The sequence below is a fragment of the Pyxicephalus adspersus genome, chromosome 7, assembly GCF_032062135.1.
Source record: "Pyxicephalus adspersus chromosome 7, UCB_Pads_2.0, whole genome shotgun sequence".
Classification (NCBI taxonomy): domain Eukaryota; kingdom Metazoa; phylum Chordata; class Amphibia; order Anura; family Pyxicephalidae; genus Pyxicephalus; species Pyxicephalus adspersus.
In genome coordinates this window covers 52229753-52254579 of record NC_092864.1, presented here as the reverse complement: position 1 = coordinate 52254579, position 24827 = coordinate 52229753, and the positions used below count along the sequence as shown (strand labels likewise).

The window sequence follows — 24827 nt, the reverse complement described above, 5'->3', positions numbered from 1 at the left end:
GTGTGATATTTAGTAAGATTTCTATGCCTCTGCAATAGATTGATTTGTTATATCTTGTTAATGGCAAATATTGCTCTTGCAAAAGCCTGGAAATCTTCTGATATCACCATATCTGTGCTTAAATCAAAACTTAACTGGATTATAACTAATGACAAACTTTACTTCCATTCTTAAGGACACTCCTTCTACTTTGAACATGGAATCCTTGGCTGGAAATTTTTGTTCGTTGATGCTCCATGTATTGCTCTAAATATTTTCAAATATTTTATTAAATTGGCCACAAAAGGTGTTATTCCTTTGATATACTGCACCAAGGAGCTTCCATTGAAGAACGATGAACTTGGAGTTTTCTATAAACATTTGAATACCTCCTCTTTATAGCTGATTTTCTTCCCTATAGAAATCAGGTGCAAAATAAAAGCAAAATCTTGGCAGCATTAGGGTGTAATTCCAAAGCGGTTCTGACTCATGCCATCTTGTTAGCCTGAAATGTTTGCTATTCTCTCTCTCGCTGCGTGACCTAAAGGGTTTCAGGAATAAGTGATGTAGAGTGTATGTTGCAGCTGCTACAGTCATCACTGGTGTAAGTGACATTTACCTACTGTGTGGAGTTGCTAAAAGGGGATAAATAATCATGAAATGATTTTCTGGACCAGATGATACAAGCTTCTTGAACTACATCATACCCACAAAGACCAATGATCTATCTGTTTTATAGCTGTGCTAATGCTCAGATTAAACCTTTAACTGATTTCTGCAGATCTGCAGGAGAATATGAGCTTTTTTTTATCCTGCCTTGGAGATTTTGTAATTTTGGTTTACGCATGGTATTTTTCTTTTTTCTTCCTTTTTTTGTATTTCTGTCTTGGTGCTTTTTTATTCGCGACCACAAATCTGTCTCTCATGGAGAGCTTAAGTAATTCTCCTTTATTCTAAATGACAATGAATCCTTGGATATTGCAAAGTGCTTTTGTGCTTCAGTGCACACAACTGTAAAACTCAGCGGCATGTGGGAAGAGCTTGAACGTACAGGCAGGCAGTGGTATACTTAACCATCTTGCATGTACTGTTTCTACTTATCAGAGCAAGAGGATAGTTTTAACTGCTGAAATCCAAAGAAGACAAAACAGTGTGATTTTGCATTTAGTTGAAGTCTTCCAAAAAAGCTTTCTTTCTCACTCTTTAGACATTTTATGGACTTGTTTTTTTTTTTTTAATTAGTATTATATTTTCATATGCATTGGGTTAGTGGATTGCAATGGACTAAGGAATGCTTTTACTTGGTGGGACTTATAGTCAATGTGACTGCTACACCATAGGACACTTAAAATGGATTCTACAACCTTAGAAGACTCAGAGCAGAAATACACCTCTTCCAAATTAAAAAAAAAGGAATCCAATGACAAAATGGTTCAGCGTTTGCAGGGGATGTAAGTATCCTACGCTCCACTGTTATTTATTTTAAGTGATCTGTTCAGCATCATCACTACAGTACATTAGAGACAGAGTACTCACTGCTGTACTTGAAGTGTTGCAGAATTACTATATGCCTTTATTATCCAAAGCGTGCTGGAAAATACAACTGTTGTTTTTTTAAACTCTTTTCTGTGTATGTATTATGGCTGGAAATGAGAGCTGTAAAAGTGCCCCGTGTTAAAGTAATGATTTGTATAGTTTTTAGCATTAACAGCTAAGTGAAAGCATTTCATGTTATTGGCTCATTGTTGTTTTTATGACTAATGGGTTGGGTTAGACCAGTGTTTTTGTAGGTTAAGTGGAAGTTCTAGCTTATACCACAGTGTTTTTAAACAACTCAAAAGTACTAACACAATATACTGTAAATGAAATGTTGTGATGAACTAAAATGGGATATAAGATGAATTACAAACTAGAACACAATTTTGTACTGTTATCTGCAGTCTTGAAGTCTTTTCCGGCTATTACAATTCAGATTTTTTTCATATGATCTTTTCATGACCATGGGACTAATTAATTGGTGTGAGAAGCCACATTGTAGCTGCAATGTGTATGTGGCCCGTTGCAGCTGTCCAAGCCGTTATAAGCCTGTATCACACAATTTTGTACATGGGAACATACCTCTTTTAAACAAAATGCAAAACTGTTCTTGGTCACCTAAATATTTGATTACCCAAGCCTTTTTCTCTCTTGGGGCAGATTCACACTTGGGGTGGGAGAAAGCGATCCACATTGCTTACACTGCAGCTCTGGTTCTTAAAGAACCAGCATTTGCAGATATAGCAAATGACAGTAAGTGGTACTAAACTGCTCTCTGGCACCTCCATTTATTCCCTGTTGAGCTGCCACAGGTAGATGCTATATGTAGCCTCTCCCCTGAGGCAGCAGCTCACTGGAATGAGTAAGTGGTAACAGCACCGCAACCTCACTAACAGTCCGAACATACCCAAAATTCCTTTGAGTTCCAAAGCATTTTTTCAGACATGTCATAATTCTGCACATTATAAATTTTGGCGCTTATAGTCTACCCTAATGTATTATACAATTTTTTTTGAACAATTGTTTTTTACATTTAGGAGCAAATCTGGGTATATATATCTTATTAGTTTTTATTGGGATACATTTTTCCAATGCAACAATCATGTAATTAGCACATCCCCAAATGTCTGCACCAAAAAAAAAATGAACAAAGCCTGCTGATCAAAATGGAATTACATTAGTGGGACTTTTATCTAACATATGGGAACAGTACAAAGTCAACATTTGTTGTTTTATTGTGTAGTATGTGTAGTATTTGCTTTTAACTACACATTGTACTGCATGGGCATTTGACCCTTGCATTCTAAGTTGTCCAGGTCATCAGTCGTCATTCTGTGACCTAGGGAATAGAATGGAAGAGAATGTGTAATTTTTAGCATATATATATTCTTCATCAAACATGCTCTAGTCGTTGGTCAAAGTGTATAAATCAGGCCAACCTTTTTCATACAGTCAATTCCGTATTTTCTAACATCATTTTAAACACAGCTTTGGGTACTGCCTATCTACTGCCTAAATACTACTGTGCACCTAGAAACATGTCCTCAGTGCCTAATTTATGTAGTGGTGCAACTGGAAATGTGTTTATAGAGACGAAATACTGTTCTGGCATAACCAGAAACATGTCCGCAGTGACAGAAACATGTCCATACATCTTATAATATCTTTCCACAACCAAAAGCATGCCAGCACACACTAAGATTATACTGTACTGCTGCCTCCAGTAACATATCTGCAAATAAAGAATACTGTGTTTAAACTACTAGAAACATGTCCATGTTGACAACACTACAATGACACAACTGGAAATAAATTTGCACATGTTGAATGGCACTGATACAACCTGGCAGTGGTGCATATGTGAGTGAATGGAAGACAGGCCAATGGAAGGAAATGAAGACACAGCAAAGCTATCTCTAGATCAATTGAGAGGACTTTAAGACAATTTGAAAGTACCATTTCTACTGCATTGTAATTTGCATAATAACACTAACATTAAACTCTAACTAAAAAAAAGAGTCAGAACTTAAAGACCCATTTGTAAAGCTATCTGCAGTCTTAGATGCCCCTTTAAATACACAATTTCTTTCTACATTTTTCTTTGTAACCTCCTACTTATGACAACATAACACATTTTAATACTACAAAATACTATTAATATTATTAGGCAGTATGTATATACAGGGGTGTAGTGGGGCGGGCACGTGTGGGCATCCCGTGCCCTCATTTTATCGGGAATGAGGCGTTTACATAACAATGATATGCATCCACGCTCGCCATGCATAGCACTGTGCCCCCTCTTCTTTTTTTACGACTACACCCCTGTTTTTATAGCACAGACATATTAGTCATGTCATTAGCTGTGCCTCAAAGGGGCTCACAATCTAATGTTCCTATCAAAGTTTTATATCATTAACACAGTCTAAGGTCAATTTTTTTTTTTTTGCATTTGCAAATAAATGCATGTTTTATTTTTGGAATATGGGAAGAAACCAGAGTACCCGAAGAAAAAGCACATGCACACACATGGAGAACCTGCAAACGCCATACAAATGGGTACACAACTGTTTTTTGTGGTTTATATCAGTATCTAGCAGTCAATTTCTTAAACTTTGAAGCGCTTCACATTCACAACAATCGACATTGATAATGTGTTGTGTTTTAATCAAAAGTGTTGTTTTTTTTCAACCCCCACCATGACATTGGTTAGGTACCTTGAAGTGAGCAAGTGAAAATCTAAATCTTGGAGTGTTAGGGGCCTTTATTGTTTACCTTTAAGGAAGCAAAAGGCAGGCCTGAATTTATCTGGGGGTTACAAATTTATTTAAACAAAAGTTGCCAAGTCGTGTTTTTTACCATGTTCAAGAAGAAGATGCCTGCACGATGTCAGAAAACAATTCACTGCAACGCCCACACTGATGTATGATTCAGCATATAAGAAGTCCTAATGCCCAGTTAATCAATGGACAGATTTAGGAAATATACCACATACATACTGTACATATCCATGGCAATGAATTGTCTGGAAAATGTATTTTTACTGAACTGGAAATTAACTTTTAATTTTTGTAATTGTTCAGCTAAATCCAGACAAATCATTACCATAGTTACAGATATATAGTATAAATTGCTTTACAAGACTTTTTCCTTTTTAGAGTGTGGGCTGTTAACTTGAACTTTGTATGCTACATGTAGAGTCTCATCATAATGATTGAATGGGGGTTTGCTATTCAGTACCATCGGCTTTCTAATGTGTAAACACTGGTTCTTTAAGACCCACGCAGTGGTGTGGGCAGCTAAATAGGTGGCACAGTGCCAGTTTCTAGGAGCTGCTTGGTCCTGCTCTGGGTCTGAACATAGCGCAAGTTGCCCTGTTTTTCTTAAAGGCTGTGCTTATTATTTCGTCTGTCTAGTAAAGATGGTGCTACAGAGTATGGTAGCCAAGAGGCAGAAGGCTAATGTTTATTTATTTTTTTGGGTAACTTGTACATGAACTACTGGGAGCTACCTATAACTGAACCAAATTTCTTGCCAAGTTGCTTGTTTCTTCTTTGCGGACCTCTTGTAAAGGTGTCTGGTAGCTTACACAGAGTTCAGGTCACAATTATGGCTTTACGGCTGGGGAAGATACCATTAATAGGTGCCTGGGAAAAGCTACATACCATTTTTAGAGGCATTTCCTGGTCTTTATCAAAGTTTTCCAGACTTGCTGTTGCAAGAAACTTAAGGAATACAGGAACCTAAAACACCCCATATGTTTGTACTGCTTTTATGCAAATACTACCAAATTTGGTATTTTCAAAAGACCAAAAATGCATGCATAGTTTGGTAAAATTTCATATTCAAATCTATGCAACTGGAGTCTGTCATGCTTTGGGAGACAGGGCCACTAGAGGCAGCTATGGCTTGCACAGAAGTGTTGTTAGCCCTTAGAAGGGCCAAAGAGCAGAGTCTAAGCAGTAACCATGTCTTCTCCAGAGCCTCTAGTGGTGAGGATGTTGCGTTGCTGGTTACTGCCAGGTTGTGGTCCTTGGGCACACCAGGGTGAGCAGGAAGATACACGGTACCAAAGCACTAGGCAGAAAAATAGTCAAGGAAGGCCGGGGTCAAAGCAGAAAGCAAGCAAGAGAGATCAGGTCACAAGCCAGGGGTCAAATACCAAGGATCCAGGAAATAAACACCAGTCGGCCACTGCGGACACAGGGAGCACAGGAGACACTGGAAGCACTAGGAGGCACAGGTGACACAGGGACAACCACAGACAGAGAGGAACACTAAAACAGCACAAGGGAATAGGCTAGAACAGACTGGGTAACGAGGGGTAACACAGGAGCTGAATAGAGAAAACACTGAATGAGGCAACAGGTAGACAGGAACATCTCAGCAGAGCTAGGGGCTTGGCACTAGTGGAGATATGTTGCATGAACACTGAGTGCTGTGTCTGAGCTAGCTAAATAGCCAGGGATGTTTAAGAGGCTATTTCCTGATTGGCCAGCAGGATGGGCAAAACTGATAAAACTTAGGAGAGCAGGCTCGCTAGGGTCAGTACTGCCCGCATTCCCAGAAAAGAGGCACCCGTGCTTTAGTGAGGAACAGGTAAGTGTGACAGCATCTCTGGGCTAACCACAGCCCCCAACATAACTGCACTGCCTGCTAAAGGCGCCTCATTTGTTTCAATGAAAAGAAGATTTTTTGGTTTCTCTACATTTTATAAGCAGTAAAATGCTAGGAAACCATTTCTTAAAGCAAAACTAAAATTAAAAAAAATCACACTTACCTTTACTTTCACAAATTTCTTGTTCCCTCCAGAGCTTTCCTTGATTCGGTCTCATGCTGTCCTGTTTTTTTCCTGCGTCCCCGTGGAGGAAGCTTCGGGTACCCCCACCTTCTTCTTTGATGTTCACTTTTGCTTTAGGAGTATTTTCCCCAACACTTTAAATGCTACCCGAAAAATAACCCCACTTTCTCAGTTGGGATCGCTGTTATATTCTTGTATCATTAAATGCTTACTACAATTACAATATAATTTGCGGTCTGTGTTGCATTAATGATAAAGTTCACATTTTGTTTTTAATATGGAGAAGTTTAAATGGAGATTAGTGAAAAGCCTTTAATACCGTTCAGAGCAGAACCAGAAATCTCACTGTACGCAACGTAAATCTTGACGAATTTAGATCCTCTTTAACGATTCAGCAACCTCCATTTGAGTCTATTTCACAATTAATTTTCAATAGTTTAAGTGGATCTTCCTTACATCAGCCCACACACTCCAGCAATTAATTGCAAACAGGTGCACATTATCTTGATAAATGGCTTGCGTAGTACAGGATTGTGATTTGACATGACGGCATGCCCTCTGGTAATTTGTGTCAATGTGTATAATGAATCATCAATGTTTTACACATTTAGATCAAGCTTTAGACCCACTAAGTCATTCTCGTTCTCTAAATGTATATGTCTACGATGTACTGAATGAACTTTAACAATGCACTTTATGTCTCATTCTCAACGTCTATTAGGCAAAATGGAATCTCTTGTCTCAAGTGCTTTCTTGGGAATTCAGTGAAATAAGAAACACATAGCCAAGGACCATAAATACTATAAAAAGAGATTTTGTCAGATAAAAGGTAATAAAAATAAACTAAGGAAGTTTGCAGGTGTAGGACTTTTACAAGATGCCAGCTGGAAATGCAGCTTTACACTTAGAACATTTGGTTACAAAAGATAGATTTAAAACCTGGAAAAAAATATATTGAGGTGTATATACACCTTTTTACACTTTTAGAGTTGCGGAGTTAGTCCTGCTTTCTGAATTCTTTTTCAGACAGTTTAATATATACTGGTGGCCACTGTTACTATAACTGAAAGAAATGGTAAGAAAAAATGTCTGATGTAATGGGCAGAAAAATATCCATGTCTGTGATAGGATGAATGCCCTGATGTCATGACGACAACTTAAGGCTTTATACATATGTCAGATGATAATCGACCAAGACGAACAGACATGCTTGAATCGACGAGAATCTGACATGTGTACAGCAGTTGCCCAACGTTGTTAATGGACAGATCCATGAATGACTGATGTTAAAAGTAGGCAGCACAAGTCAAGGAATGAGAGCACAGTGTGGTGCTGCTCACTCATCCTTCCCTCCGAACGAAAAGAAACAATAGTACCCAGATAGGATTTGGGAAACAATGGTGCCCAACAAATAAACAGTAGAGACGACAGTGCTCAGTATGGCATGAGGTGAAAACAATTGCACTTATGGGGGACTGGGGGAGAACAATAGAGAAATAGACCAAATGTCATCATTGGAATTTTTCCAAAATTTGGGATATCCAATGGTAACAATAATAAACAAAACAAAAATCAACTTAGCAAAGGTTCCAGTTCAGATTGTTGTTCTCTAGTCACAGTGACACCCTTCACAGGATGTTAAATTTATCAGTAACTGTCTGAATATGTAGGCACCTAAGTAGTAAGAGGGGGCCCTCCACAGTGGTATTTTTTAGCACATAATATATTAGAAACTTCTAATAAACTCATTTAATAATCATCTGGGATATCTGCTCCCTTGTTCCCTTTACCCCCCTTTTATGTTTTACTTTATTAAATGCTGACCCACCCCTCTGAAATCTTATAGCGAGGGTGGAAAGCTGATAGTCCTATCTGCCAAATGTTTATTTCTGTGTACTGTTTAATCACTGCACAAAAATGCAGTGTGAACTGTCCATTGCCTACTTGTGTCATGTGGTTTGTGGTATCTTCAAGTTTAGCTTCGGGCTAAACCTGAAGATGGCAATTATTATACTTCTATATAGTTTCTTCATCTTCCATGGCACTATACAGAGAATATTATAGACAGGTGCCATACAATAGCAGGTATCATACATACATATTATATGCAGAATACATGTTGATTTCAGAAACATGCACACCATAGACACTAGGAGAAAGACACTGGACTTGTGAGCTTACAATCTAGACGGGGTAGAGATATAGGGTAGGGTGATGAAAAATCTTGGGGGGGAGGCAGTCACTCCTTTGACAACTAGTACAGAAGGATGAAGATTTGGATGCATGTCTAAAGAGACTCTATACCTGCTTGTAGTCTTAAATGGTGCAGTGTTAATGGGTGTAATTGACAATTTCAAGCCTAAGAGCTTGGCAAACAAGCTGTGAAAGAGATTTCCAAAGGAGGGGTGAAGCTTGTGAGTCCTAGATGCAGGAGTGGGAGGAGGTGACCAAGGCACAGCACAGAAAGGGATTTCAGAAGCAGAACAAAAGTTGCAATGGCACAGTATCTGTCAATTTGAGTTTAAATAGGATTTTAGAAGCTCAATCATCCTAGACCAGGAGTGTAGAGAAAAATGGGACCAAGAAAAAAGGCCCCATGGTACACCAACAGACAACAGCCGTGGGGAGTTAGTGTGGAAGTAAGAGACAGGGAAAGAATGTCCTGACATATAGGAAGTAATCTGAAATTGGGGTAGATACCTAGTGATAGGATAATTTAGAAAAAACAGAGAAGACTGCGGAAAGGTCCAAGAGTTTGAGTATGGAGAAGTGTTCTTTGGATTTTGCTACTAAGAGGTAATTGAAAACATTTTTGAGGACTTTTCAGCGGAATGCTGGGGCAGAATGCTGGGGCGGAAACCATACTGAAGGGGATAAAATAAAGAGTTAGAGGAGAAATAGTCAAATACTTCTGAATGACTATTTCTACTTGAACCCTCAGACTCACAACAGCAGAGCCAAAGACGGTGGGCTTCATTTATTAAAGCTCCCCAAGGATAGGATACACTTTCTTCAGTGAAGCTGGGTGATCCTGCAAACCTGGAATGGATCAGGTCCAGGATTGAAACTTTTTGCATGTTTGTTTTAAATTAGCAGCTTACAATATACTGAAGCATAGTGAGCTAGGCAACTGTTATCTCAGAAGGAAGTCAACTAGGGTACCTTTCTCCTACCTCTGTCTGCAAGGTTGCTTTAAAGTAAAACTAAGGGCTCGTGTAGGATAGTCTAAAGAGGTACCAAATTCAAGTACAATGTACAAACTTAAAAAACGAATCAAATAGCGTAATTTACTTTCTCTGTGACAGGCGAACTCACCTTATGTGCCTTGCTTGTTTGCAGCTCAGTTTTCTAAACAGAGACAGTACTGACAATACAAAAAGTAATAGGTAAGACTGGGTATGGCCAGGTGCTGACAATCCACAAGCGTATGAATCAGCAAACAAATGCGTATTGTCCTCACGCTGCATTATTTTTCACTCCTGCTTTATGTGTTAAAATGGCTGTTTTAGTGATTTTGCCAAAATAAAGTTTGCTATAATTTACCTACTATTTAAGCTAACTGAGATATTTACTTTTACCTGAAAAACAGGAAAAATACTTTGACTCAAATATAAATCTAGGGCACAAAATGCAGCTGTTATTGCTAAGGAATGCAAATGAAATGAGTGTGAAAATAAATCCATCCCTGGTGTGTAAATAATAAAATATTTATTATGGGAAAATATTAAAATTACATGGGCTCAGTTTGTATATTTGTTCCTCTTTTTACCAAAATAAACTATTTTGTACCTTTTGTTTGATAGGTGATTTTGCTCCTAAATGATCTTTTGTGCATGTTTGTTGACTACCAGTAGATGGTGTTGTGTCCTCATGTAAAGTGTGTAACAAACAGCTTGTCTTGTGAAAAAAGGTGTGCTCCAACAAATGTGCACTCAGGGTTATGAGGGTTATATAAATATCCCCAGTTCAAGGCACATGTGGCTGTATCCTCAGCATGTTACCCACTGTTTCCCCCAGTGTTCTCTCTGTTTTTGTTTTCTGGATCTTGACCTTGACTTGCCTTTGATCTTTACCTGCCCTGACTTGCGCCTGTTGCCTGACTTTGTTTTTGATCACCACCTGCCCTGTCCTCAGCCTGTTGCATGAGCTTGCCTTGATTGCTGTCTGCTCTGATCACAGCCTGTTCTTCTGTTTATTCCAGTAAATATCATTCTTTACACTTCTGTAATTTGGGTAATTGCTTACAACTCTCTTAAATATGGGTATAGAACTGAAAGTAACAATTAGCCCAGCCAAAACACTAAAGTGCAAGCAGTCACAGCCTAAGAGTGGCAACTCTGCTTTCTACTCGGATGCAGTTCAGCATTGTTGCCACCCCATAACAGGAAGCTACGTGAGGTGGACTGCTCTGGCAGAATGAACAGGTATGCGTAAAACTTTTCAGCGGGACTAACAGTAACTGTTCATGCAGATATACTTATAACCAAGTGCTTCAACACCTTTAATTTTTTAATTGCAGGCCATAGTTTTACTTTAATGCAGTAAATGATCACATTTTACTTTGATGCAGTGTGTTATCACATTAACAGGAGATTCTGTCTTCATTGAACCACAAACTAACTTGAAGAGGATAAAAACAAGATAGGGTCTTGGAAATAAAACAAAAACTATTTTAATTATCCCTTTACTTCTGCTCATGAAAAGAATATTTAACATGCTGGGAATAATTATATATCATAAGAATATTGGAAAGTTTGGACAGGAAAATTGTTTAACTGCCAAGAAAAGACCAACCACATGAAATAAAGTTACCAAGACAACCAATTTATTTTCTTAAGATCAATGTTTTGTAATGTTTAATATTATTAGGAAGACTGGCTTCAGTTAGTCTAAAATGCCCACTGTTCTCCTTTTGTTAATTATTTTAGAAACTGGTGAAAAAGTATAACTTGACTTTATGCAGGAAAGCATTGGATCATGCAACTATAAGTGGTAACACAACCTTTTTGCGTTTAAAGTGAAACTGTACAGATACCTATGCGACACATATTCAAATTGCACTCCTGGTGCTCTGTTTAAAGCAAAATGAAGTATTCTGCTCTTCTGGATACGTGAGATCATGCGACTCACTCTTCTTCCTTCCATGTAGCAGTGTTGGTTCTTGTATTGTGTTGAGGGAAGAAAAAGGTCCCTATGTGTGTTGCAAATTGGAGCTTGCGCAGGTTCTCTTGCATGTACATGAACCAACAGGAAATCAAGGGGAAGGTAAGTATAAGAAGATGCTGGAATCAGAATAAAAGCATACCTAAACTCAGAATTTTGACTTTACATAAAAGGGTAGACAACCCTGGCACTTGGCTGCTCCTCTTGCACATACTCGAGCATGTGTAGTGAGATCAGCAAGTTTTTTCCCAATCTACGTCACCCGATCTTGCGCCTGCGCAGTGCGAGATTAGGTGACGTAGGAAGAAAAACACGGAAGAAGAGAGGAGAAAATGTCAATGCCGGGCCGAAGACAGATACCGGGACCATGTGGCAACCGATGGAAGAGACCTCCCGACGAATAGACTGATCTGCAGGATTCAAGGTAAGTGTAATTTTTTTGTTTTGGGTTAGTTTTGGGTTTACTGCTGCTTTAAACTGAACCCAATGATTTGCCCTGCATAACCAAAGCATGATATGTAGTGCAATACAGGACTGCAATACAGAAATAAAATACAGTAAAACCCAGTTATGTGCGATATTTCCTCCACTGTATTATATTCCAGGCAGCTCCGCTACCCTGTCACTGTGGATGGTCTGTGCTTTTTCTTACAACAACCAGATGGTGCTGTGCACATAGCATGTGTTTGATCATCAGCACCAATAGATGAAGGCATTATAAGGGCCCTTTCACACCCAAAATATGAAACCCTGCGGTTAGCAGCTCCTGGGTGAACAACAAAATGCTGCTATGGCCCAGAAGTGGCAAACACCATCACAAGTAGCCAGATTTGGCCATACAACTTACACAAATCACAAACAACAACCATGCAGCTAATACCAACTTTCCACTTTTTGGAACTGTGCTGTGATCCACTGCAGCGGGGTGCAGAATATATTTCCCAACATCTCCCATTAACATGAATAGGGGAGATGCTGAAGATTACATTACTAATTTTAGATCCAGTGATGTCATCACTAATTCTTTTCTATTCAGTGCTGGCAAATCATGGCTCTGGGAAGGGGTGACAGAATGCTGTAGGTAGCTTCCAGAAAACAGGATGCTGTTATTTCTCTAAACCTTAATATATGAAAGGGATGGGAAAGAGACAGAAAGGACAATAAGAGAAGGGCTGGATACTACTGGATGTCCATGAACTAGGAAACAAAGTGGGCTTTATATGACTTGCTTCAGATTCTAATGCACATTATGAGAAGCTGATACAGTAGATAAACCAGTGCAAATGGTAAATATTTCAATATTTTTATTGAAAAGAATAAACAAACAGACATGGAACAGATTATTTTTGCATGCAACTGAGGAACACGATACAAAGAAATCGCTCCGACCACACAAAGTGAAAAACTTTGCCAATTACACAGTATGGGAAAAAGTCCAATGTAAAAGGAATATGTAAAAAAAAACAAAAGTAAAAAGAGAGTGGAAAAGCAGTCCAGAAAATATAAAAACAGGAAGTTTGGAATTCTTATTTTACAGGGAGGATATTTAAAACTATATTGTACTTTCGCCTGAATCTCGATTGCTTCTTTTTTTCCATGTGATTGTTATATTTCTCCTAAATGACAGGTCTGCTTTAGATTGAGACAGTGTTAAATACAATATACATATTTAGGTACGGGTATATACAAATGTATAATTTAAACTGCCGGCGGTAGATTTTTTTATTATAACTATTGTATACCAGAGTTCCTGTAAATCTGTTTTTTTGCTAGTTTTCACATATTGTTATGGTTATGTATCTTCCTGTTTGGAATACTGCACAATTCCAGGCACATGGCTTGTGTGTGTGCTTCTTGATATTCTCACAACCATAAAAAGATAGCTGTAGACAGATTTTTTGGGCAAAGAAGAAAGAAATAAATATTTAGGTGCAATGGATACTTCATTCATCCATAAAAATTAATATTACTGTTGTTATTATTATTACACAGTATTTATATAGTGCCAACATATTTCCCAGTGCTGTACAAAGTCCATAGTCATGTCACTAGCTGTCTGTCCCTCAATGTGGCTCACAAAATAATGTCCCACCATAGTCATATGTCTTTAACACAGTCTAAGGTCAATTTTGGGGGAAGCCAATTAACCTAAGTGTATGTTTTTGGAATGTGAGAGGAAACCGGCATACCCAGAGGAAACTCATGCAGACACTAGGGATGTCACGAACAGAGAGACAGGACCACTAGGGGGCCCTACGGCTTGCATGGAGGTGGTGTGAGCCCTGAGAAGGGCCAAGGCCCAGAGTCTAAGCCATAACCAGGTTTTCTCCAGAGCCTCTGATGGCGAGGATGTTGCGCCGCTGGTTACTGCCAGGTTGCAGTCTTTGGGCACACTGAGGTGGGCAAAACACGGTACCAAATCGCAAAGCTGAAGGATAGTCCAGGGGTTAATGCAGGAGCTGGACAGAGGAAACATGCCCAGCATCAGAACTGCCCCCATGCGCAGGAGAGAGGCGTCTGTGCTTTAGGGAGGAAGAGGTAAGTGTGACAGGGAAGACCCTGAAAATTCCATGCAGATATTGTCTTGGCTGAGATTCGAACCTGGGACCTAGCACTGAAAAGGCCAGAGTGCTAACCACTGAGCCACCATGCCACTCAACTTGTATTTATACAATGTCAACATGTTACGCTGGGCTTTACAAAGTCCATCGTCATATCACTAACTTCCCTTCAAAGGGGCTTACAATCTACCTGTTATGTCCCTACAATAGTCATATAACATTAATATAGGCAAATCTTTGGGGGAAGCCAATTGATCTAAGTAAATGTTTTTGGGATGTGGGGGGAAATCAAGGCGAACATGGAGGGAACACGATAAAGATAGTATTTAGGCTGAGATTCAAACCTGGGACCCTAGTACTATAAGGGCCAAAATGCCAGCCATTGAACCACTGTGCAACCAATAACCCGCCCAGCGGTATTCCCGAGTCTGACTCGGGGTACCTAAAAGCAGAATAAAAACCTACTTACCTTGTTCCGTCGCTGTCCCTTGCCATGCTGCTGGTCTCCGCAGGTCCTGGGGACTTGTCTGCCTCCTCCGATCTCTAGCTGCGAAGTGAAGACGTCCTACAGGGTTTCCTGATGACGTCGGTACATGCGTCGGTGCAGCCGAGACATAGAGCCGGGAAATTCAAATAATTTTGTATTGGATTCAATACAAAATATTAATTATATATATATATATAATATATAATATATTATATATGCTGCTGTACAGTATTATTACATTATACATTTTTTTTTATTTTTTACAGATTTTTGTGTTTTTTTTTTAAAGTTTATTAATACATTTAATACATTTATTAACCATTAGACATGTATCGGTGAGTTATGCCTAAGAATTATAGGCCTACAATGTAAAATGAATTTCCATGCAAAAAATTGTATCACTTTTTGCATGGAAATACGGCCAGAATCAGACTGCTAGGAAGGTTAATCAAACACTATTTATAAAGATTGTTATTTTACCAGTAGGAGTATTTTTTGGAAGGGGGCAAACTGAAATATTCTTCCCACATTCTCTAGGGCCCCAACTGACAGTTTGGCAGATGGTGCACAGAGCTGAAATGCTGTTCAAATAGGGGTCCCACTTCCTTTCCCTGGAGCCCCATTTTGTCTTAAACTGTCCCTATTTACTACTTTATTTATATCAAAGTTTAAAAGTGGTGATGTTGAGATATAAAGCCAAAGTTTTGCAAAATATTAGCTGAGACATAATATATATAATGCAATATGTTGTTAAATTGCTCCCTAGTGACACTCCAAATTCCTCTCCCTGGAATTTATCTGAAAAGAAGAGAGCATTCTGCACCATGGTTGGAAAGATGCAGAGGCACCATGTAAAGAAAAGGATTATACATAACTATCTGGCTAGTGGCAAAGGGAAATCTCTGTAGGTTCCTTCAAGACACAGTAGTTACTTAGGGGTCACCAAACAGAACCGCAATGCCCAACGGAGCACACGCTATACCACACACCTGGAAGTGTTGGGTAGCAGTGGCGTCTATAGCTCTACAAGAGAACAAATACATCCTTTGATACCTGGTAAGTATTCACCCTTTTCTTTTCCAGGGTGGTTATCTTTGCATTTTTAATGACAAGGTTGCTTTGATCACAAGTAAAGGATGTGAGTTTAGTTGAAGTTGAAAATGCAGATTTTACAGAAGCCTGGGTCAAATAGGCTCATTCTATTGTCTAAAGCCCCGTTCACATAAGCCAAAAAAATGTGTATCCTCTCCTATTGTATGCTACTTCCCCCTTCTCTTAGATTGTAAGCTCTTCTGGGCAGGGTTCACTCTTCCTCCTGTGTCATTGTATCTGTCTGTCATTTGCTACCCCTAGTTGATGTAAAGCAATGTTTTGGCGATAGATAAATATTGTTTCATCTTAATATTGTTACTATTATTAATAATAATAATATTAGTAATAGCAATAATAATATTAATACCCTGTACATTAGATGTCATATCTCATAGAAGCCACTAAATACAGTTTTGAAATTGTGCCTTTTTTAGAATTTGAAGCACAAATCTAAAGAAACATCTAGAAGTGCATGTTACACACATTTCTGATTCCTTTGCATGGTGACAAGATAAAAAAGCACACAAATTATTTTCAAACTTCCATATATATACAAAGTTAAAACATATATTCAATGAACATCAATGCTTCAGAATGTGAAATAAAATGCAAGAATAATGCAAACATATGAACGTGAATAGGACTTGGCTGTAAAATTATTTATAGGCAGTATTTGCAATATAGAAAAAATCTAGACTACAAAGAAAGTGTATAACTATCTGTCTTTATCAGGTTGCAGTGAAAACTTTTAGTATACAGTGTTGATATATTTATTGTGAATTCTTTTCTCAGTTGTGTAACCAGTATGATGGATTATTCTCTTGGGTCTGACCATTAAGCTGACTTGAGATATAAAACCATAAAATATCCAATCTTATAGTCATACTAAAATAGAAACCCAGGAAATGATACTAAGAAGTAACTCTACCCACTCCCTGTCATATGATAGAGACAAGTTTGCTGATCTGTTGATGAAAACTCCTATGAAGGTATGAGATATGATGGGTGTATATTCTTAGGGTATAGAGGCGCCAGGGAAAGTGTGAGTAATTTGGAGAAAAATTCACTGCATATATTTGGGATACTCAGACTGCCCTATTCTGTACACTGTGCTGTACCATCTATATTCCTCACTGAACTCTGTGCTGTCATATACTCTTGAACTTGTAAAAACAGATATTTGCAGACCTCTAACGGACTAACCCCCACGCTCCCCTCTTTAACAATCTTTCCATCAAAATAAGCACACCATATTTCTTGTTAAATGGTCCTCTTGCCCTTTTATTACAACAAGCTTTTCAAATACTATTCCTAAATATCAATACCATAACAACAACAGAAAATTTAACAAAGTACCAAAATATAATTAGAAACTAACAATAAATTAACAGTAATCCAACAGTCCCCACATTACCCTCCCAAATTGAACTATATCTGGTTGCTGGTCCTCAAAGGCAGCCAATTCCACTTGTAGTCTGCTCACAGCTGATAGGAATTGCTTCCACCTGATAGGAATTGCTTCCAGCTGCCAATTCTCCCAGCTCAGGAACAATGTTTTAAATGCAGACTATCACCATATTTGTACTCAAACCAAAACTTTTACCAACCATGGAGACTCCATACCAAAGATGGGTCCCCAACTCCACTGAAATTTGCACCAAATAACACACTTCCCTCTAGGACCTCAACCACTCAACCCTACTTCACTATCCCAATGATCCCTTAATATAAAACAAATACAATAAAAAAGGGGTAAGGGGAACGGGAGGCTTTCTCCTTCACCCTGTCTGATCTAATAACCTCACCCCTTCCTCTTCCTGACATTTTTATCACCCCACCCTCACCTCTGCCTCTTTACCCATCCCCAAATTGACTTTCTAATCACCCTAAAACAAACTTATTATATATAAGCCCGTTCATTCAGGCCTTCCACTACTCTACCTTGCCTCGTCGCTACACGCATGGCTACACTGTGCTGTATGTTATATACTCTACAGCACCAATTATCACAGTATTTCGATGTAAATATACATTTTTTTGCACCGCTAGAACTTTTGAACTCCACCACAATAGACGAACAAGAACAGTTTTTCAGCTGCAATGCCTGATTGTAGGAAGCCATACAATTATGAAGTATACCAATAAAAGGAATTGAGCTTTATTATGTTTCTTCCACAACTGAATAGAAAGCAGAACGCACTCCTCAGACATGCTCCTTGATATCACTGTAAAGTGCAAAATACATGTGGGTGGAAGTAAAATGTGCATTTTTACTTTGCTCCGCTTTGTTCTAAATGAGGGAAACAATTACGGCATGACAGCTAATCTTCTTTTCATCTGTGATCATGTTGATTTCTGTGTCACAGAAAAACAGAAAACATTTTATGCTGCCAAGGACAAAGCAATATCATAAAGCACATCTAGCAAAGGGTTTTGGTATATTGTGTTGAAGAGGCTACTTTCCAAGCCCTCAAATCAACATCTCAGTGAATCTTGAAATGTAACATGTAATCTCACATTGTTGATTTCCTTTCAAATGTCATAGTTGCCCTGCTGTCTGTGGATCCAAGGACAGGTATGCAGCAAAGAAAGGAAAACAAATGTTCTTGATCTGTATACTTCTTTCAGGTCCATGTGAATTCTAAATGAAACTGCAGGATCATTATTATAGTCAGGTAGAATGTAGCAGAAGACAGCAATTGCACCCTACAGATTTCCCTTAGTGATCAGCCATCAGATTGATTGGTTTTTTGATATGAGTCTGGTACCCATCTGATTATATTCAAGTCCCACTGTCCTTAGGATGTTGTTACCTATGTTAGAAACTTCTGGCATTCAGGGATAGTGTTGCTGTTGGGATTTGGATTGAAGTCGTAGAATGTAGAATATTCTGCAGGCAGGGACTATGTCACCCAGGGACTATAGTTTTAGTGTGCAGTGCTTTGTTGTAACGCCGTCATTATTATACTTATTGCTTATTACTGTCACTGGGGCTCGTTGTGCTAGAAGATTTGCTAATGCAGCAAATCTTATAGCAAGCATTGAGATGCACTGTTACTGGTAGTCTACACATTATATAGTCCACTTTTTATACCCAATTTGTTTTCTGTCGTCATTGTGTCTGGCATTCTTTGTGTCATTGTTTTCACAACTTCTTTGTGTCATCTTTCTAAAAAAGAAAACACACAAAGGACACAATTTAGTGTGCATATATATTGACCTACAGTTAGCAAAGTAATAAAATGTGACTGTCATTTCTTTTACTTACTTACTTTTGTGTAATTAGAACATAAAGTATACAACCTAGTGTGCATTGATTTGTAGTTACACAGTTTGTAGTTCTTTAATATGTCACTGGCATCGTTGTAAAACAAAAAAGGAAAAGCTTTAGATTGAAGGATTCGCACCTTTCCCACGTTGTCTTCCATGCCACATAAAATAGCCATTACTTGCTGTATCAATAGGAAGCAGTGATGGTAGAAAATGTGCACAGTCTACAAAGGTAAATTCACTGCAGCCACAAATACCTGTCATCGTATATAGATCTATATTAGCTTAAATTTCCTAACCAATCAAGCTCCAGAATATATTTCCCAAAGGTGGCATCTATTTTTTTTGCCCAAGCAATAATAAATGAGAAGATTTTTAGCATTTTAATGAAATCTGGATGTTTAAGAAGTAGAAAAAATGAAGAACATGAAAACTAACTTTGACCCTCTAACTCAACACTGTGTCTTTTCAAATCAAATTGTTGGCCAATCAGCAATGAATAAATATGACATTCAGGTTTTCCATTTCACACTATCTTCATTATTTATTAGACAACTAAAACAGATGAATGAATAATTTACTTCCCTGATGGATTCCCATTTTTAATGCTTTCAGCATTCAGCAAAGGTGATAAAGTTGTTATACTCTTTTTGGTTTAAACGTTTTTTATTGAGATTTTTGTAAAACAGAGAAATATAGGCAAATCCGATAGAGAACAATAAACATAAAAAACATTAATAACAAGCATTCGTCTGCTTAACAAAGTATACATAAACATACAAACTAATAGCATGAAATCACTTTTACAACAGTCAACAATAGTGTTCTCTATATTTCGAAAACAGATATTGGAAAATTGGAATTTGGCGGAAAAATTAATGTCACAAAAAACTTGGGGGGGGGGGGATGCTGTAGTGCACTTTTACCATAAATTAGTTAGGGAAGACATGGTCATGTCAGATAGGGAGTATTGAAGTCAGGGTTCCCATGTCTTAACAAACATATCATAAGAGTCAGTTAATAATAATGCAATGATATGCATTTACTACTCTATTATCTCTTTTATGCAGCACAGCTGCAATATGATGCTTTATCACTGTGTCCCTTTCTATTCAGATATTGCTATACTGTATTGATATCCTTGATATAGAAACTGATTCTATATGTTTAAAGCAGCAAAAAGTGTTATAGTTGCCTGAACTGGCCTGCCTTGGTATTGGTGTCCTGGAGATAGAAATACCAATGCTTCCACTGCTCAGTTACCGCCAACATATCTAAGTTGGAAGCCATTTAGTAATGCTATTGTATGCCTTCTTCTATTAGTGCACTTTGCTGCTATACTTACATTAGTCATTGTTTTAGAAATATAAAAATAAATGAAAAAAACATACTGTGATATTACATAGGAAATAAAAGTACACACAAACACACTTTCCTACTTCTTTATTAGGTACATCTCTTTATCTGCTTCATAATGCAAATATCTACATGGCAGCTTCATGGCAGCAACTCAATGCATTTAGGTATGAAGGCATTGTCAATAAAATCTGCTGAAGTTCAAACCATGCACCAGAATGAGGAAGAAAGAAGATTGCAAGCGGAACTTAACTTTTTGGTGGCTGGTGAGCTTTTGCCATAATCAGCAAGTATGCATAACATGTCCATGTGCTGTCGCCCTGTTGGTCCTGGACCTGTAATCACTGCAGGGATGGGTGATGCCATCTTCATGATGGAGTTCCGTGAAGTCAGCAATCCCCCTCGCTAAATTGGATGATGCACATTTTCCCCAATGGCTTCCTGTGTTTGCAGCAACACTGCGTAGTTTAGAGCAGCAACAAAAAGCCACCAGGAGCCAGGGAGTTAGTTACGCCATGTCTATTTTGGCAAATACTACTACCTCCTGGTGTTTTTTTTGTTTTGTCGGTTTAGGTCTCCTTTAAGGGACTTTAAACATGGCATGGTTGTTGCTGCCAGGAAGGTTAGTCTGAGAGAGTCTGAGAGTAGCCAAACTGGTTAGAGTTGACACAAAGTCAACAGTAACTAAACTACTTGTTACAGCTGAGGTATGCAGAAGAACATCTGTGAGTGCACAACACAATGAACCCTTAAGCAGATGGGCTACAGCAGCAAACTATCACATTGGGTGCCACTCCTGTCAAGTACGAACAGGCACCTGAGCTTACGATTCACACAGCCTTACCAAAAGATAACAACGATATGTCTGTACCTCTAGCAGATATATGCATTCCCACTGAAACCTATCAAACATCTTAAAACCTTGGCCCAGTGCATCCACTGCAACTTAATATATTATTCTACCTACTGCTGAATGTTATTTTATAATTAAATTGATCAGCTGCTTTATTTAGGTTTTATTGCTAATTGTAAACACCCCACACATAAAACATGTCCATTCTATGGCTGGATAAATTCCAATCAGCCAGCCCAATTTATATGAGAATAAAAGGGTATTCATCTGACAACAAAATGTCCCAAATGAATAAATACTCAAAGGGAAAAACCTCAGTAACTTTATTTATAAAAAGCTTGGTTTATGTAAGAAAACATTAACTAATGACCCTATTGTGGAAAATTATTAAAAAAAGACTGCAGCCAGTATGTTTGCCATCAAAAAAATTATCTCACAAGCTGATGCAATCCAGATGTCTAGCCAAAAATATTACATCGGGAAAAACAATAAAAGCAAAAAACACACTGAAACAAAAGGAAGTGTTAAATCTGTATTTCCAGTGTTATCCTTAAATGACTTGAGTTTAATTGGATGAATTTGATCTATTCGATAGACTTGTTTTATATAAAATTTTGACCCTCCACTGAAATCAGTCGCTCATGCTACCACATACCACTATCAATTCTTTATCAATTTCTTTATGGATTCTTTTTCATCAATTAGAATGCAAATTGATCACTATAATGTCGCTCAATAAACCTCCTAATTAATGACAAGTGTATGTGCTCATTCTCCAGTATTTGATCAGACTGAAATTGATCAAGAGGTTTTAAGACTCTAAAAGATTTTTGCATGATAGATTGAAGTCTTTCCATCTTTCATTAGTGCACTCAAAATCAATCACGTACATAAAATTAAAGTATTTAACTTTCCTTTAAAAATGTATATATAATAATGTATTAATGAATACAGAGCTGCGTGATATAAGTAGTTTAGATGTTCGCCTCCTAGGCATCTACTTACCCCATTTGAAACATTTGGCCCCTTTTCACCCTCTCCACAAAACACACCGTTAGGGTTTAGGGTTTCAATTAAAATACTACCAAACTGATATAATATCACATAACTTAGCGTAACTTGACTTACCAAACATACTTTAACAACATAAGTTGCAACAGGACCTACAGTCCACCCAAAGCACTTTTTCAACCAGCTACCTGGTTGCAGGTCCTCCAAGGCTTTAACCACGCTGCTTTTTTTGCCAAGGGTCTGACACTTTTTTTTATTATTCCCAGAATCCCAACACTGCCTCAGGAATGTTCTCCTTTTCACACAGCCCCTTTGGCACACCAAAATATTAGGCCAATGCTGAATGGCTGTTTCACCTGAGAGTCCACACACTTGATATGGGTCCCCCACCTCAAACACAATTCCATCAACTCCAAGCATCTTTGAAGACCTTAACCGCCTTGACACCGAAGTCCACTCATGCTCCAAAACAATCAAACTGGGTGGTTATCTCACCCCCTCACTTCCATAAAATGGCCTCCTCACCCCACGCATCTCCCCCTTTTATGCTATAATCTCCTCCCCCTATTCAACTAACCAAGTCACCTCCTGACCTTCATCTGACCCACCTCACTATATCCTTAAAGTTTTCCCTTTGCTCCCCTCTCACTTAGTCATGCTGCCCTTTCGCCTAGCTCCTTCCAATCACACCCCTTTAAGGTCTCACTATTTTGTGTCATTTACCTCTGCCTGTAATTGAGCTTTATGCTGCTTACTCACAGTTAGGCAGTAAAAAGACATAGAGACATTATTAAGAAATATAGGGCCGGTCATTCTATAAAAGCTGGACACCTAAAAAGTGAAACTTGTCCCAGTCTTGATTACACATTATGCAAAGACTGTTTAGCCATATTCTGAGGTCAGATGAGCCTTTAAACTTACCTTTATTTGAAAATATAATAATCCCCCTATAAGGATAATCCCCCTTCATGTATACACAGGAGTTAAGTCACTCTGGCCTGGCCAATCAAGATGGACAAAAATTCAGAACCTGAAACGTCAGCGGTCCCTTCTGCAATAAAGCCTGGTCCAACAAATCTGGACACCAGCAACACATTTTGCAGTGCTTAGGTAGAAACAGGCATGGTTCACCCATTGTGGTTCTGCTGTACCTCTAGAACTACAATAGAAAGAGAGGTAGCTCTCTTTTACTGATCTACCTTCTCTCCTTCACAAACAGCCTTGTATTGTGTGCATAGTCTGGCCAAGAAGAAAAGAGGGAATACAAATGCCAAGACTGTTTTAGTAAAAGAGACCTGCCACTCTCAGTATTGCAATCGTCATTACAGTGGGGTTGTACTGCTGGGGAACCGTGTTTTTCTTTATATGCATTGCAATGGGGACATTCCGGGAGAGGATGAAAAGGAAACCAGTGGTGATCATTTTTTATTTTGGTACCATTACAAAAATGTTTTTCAGATCATGAGAGTTTCCTTTTTAATTACACTCCCAGTTGTGAACCTGATTTGACTGCAAGCAAATTGATGTGTTAATATTCAATAAAGGCCATGCAATACGCTGAGACTTAATGAGCATATTTATTCCAGTTACATTTTTGGTATGTAAACTTTTCAAACATTTGGCTCTAATTCTGTGTACCATAACACTCTTTTAAGAGCCTGTTTTCACTTATCTAGATTACTTTAATGATTGGCAGCCCTTACAGACAATGCTAAATAACATTCCGTATGAAGGTTTACTTACTTTTTTATTACTGGCATCTTAGATAGAGCTCACTTATTATAGATTATTTCATATACATTCTGACTTCCCATCTGTCTCACAAGATGACAGATGGCCATGTAAGCCATAACCTCATTACGTTTTCTTTGGTTTGTCTTTACTTATTACTGTGTATTACATTTGAGCAGTTACTAATATATGCTCACATTTTATGAGAACATAAAGCTTTCAGTTTTTCATCATAATATCAAGTTAATGTTAATGTTTCAAGTCAACAAGTTAAGTTAATGTTTCATTTATTATCTAACCAAGTTATTTTATAAATGTAAGAATGTTATTATTACGTGTATAGTTAACCTAATGAAAAATAGGGGTATTAGATATTATGCTAAGATCCTTAAAACCGACCTTAAAAACTTATTAGGTCTCCACAATATTAAAAAACAGAGTTTTTGTTTAAATTATTTCAGTTTCAATTATAGAACGGGACTATGATTACTATGCTATGATACTTTTCAGATTCCTTGAGCTGTGGAGCTGCAGTATTAGCACAGGAAATCCTGGGTGATGTTATTGACCAAATCGGTTAGGGTTTTCAGTAACTGGTGAGAATGCTCAATAGGCTGATAGATGAAAGTAGAAGTGTGCTGCATGCCATGCGGCAGAAAAACACTATATGGTGGAATTCATTGGCTCTTCAATGATTCCAAAAAAATCGGTCACACATACATAGTTAAAAGTCAATGACCTAGAAAGTAATAAAGTCTTTGGATCAGCATGATAGCCAAGTTTCTGGTTTATCTAGAAGAAGAGGTCACAAATGTGATCCTCCATATGTCCTTACTGCAAATATATTCCGTGCTGAATCTACATTCACTTTGCTTTTCTATACATAAATCTCTCCAGTGCTGAAGCTTTCCATTCCCACTAAAAGGATTTTTTATTTCTCTTTCGTAATTCCATCCATGTTATTGTTATAAAACAGACATATACACTGAG

General features: G+C 38.1%; 1 protein-coding gene across 1 annotated transcript in view; it reads left to right on the top strand.

The window, feature by feature from the left end:
* Window positions 1–690: 690 nt before the first annotated feature.
* Window positions 691–24827, top strand: part of PDE1A (phosphodiesterase 1A) — a gene marked incomplete in the record, with an annotated part of 116420 nt that continues 92283 nt past the window's right edge. Inside the window, 1 exon segment of the mRNA XM_072418420.1 lies at window positions 691–1430. Coding sequence (XP_072274521.1) covers window positions 1330–1430 — 101 coding nt within the window.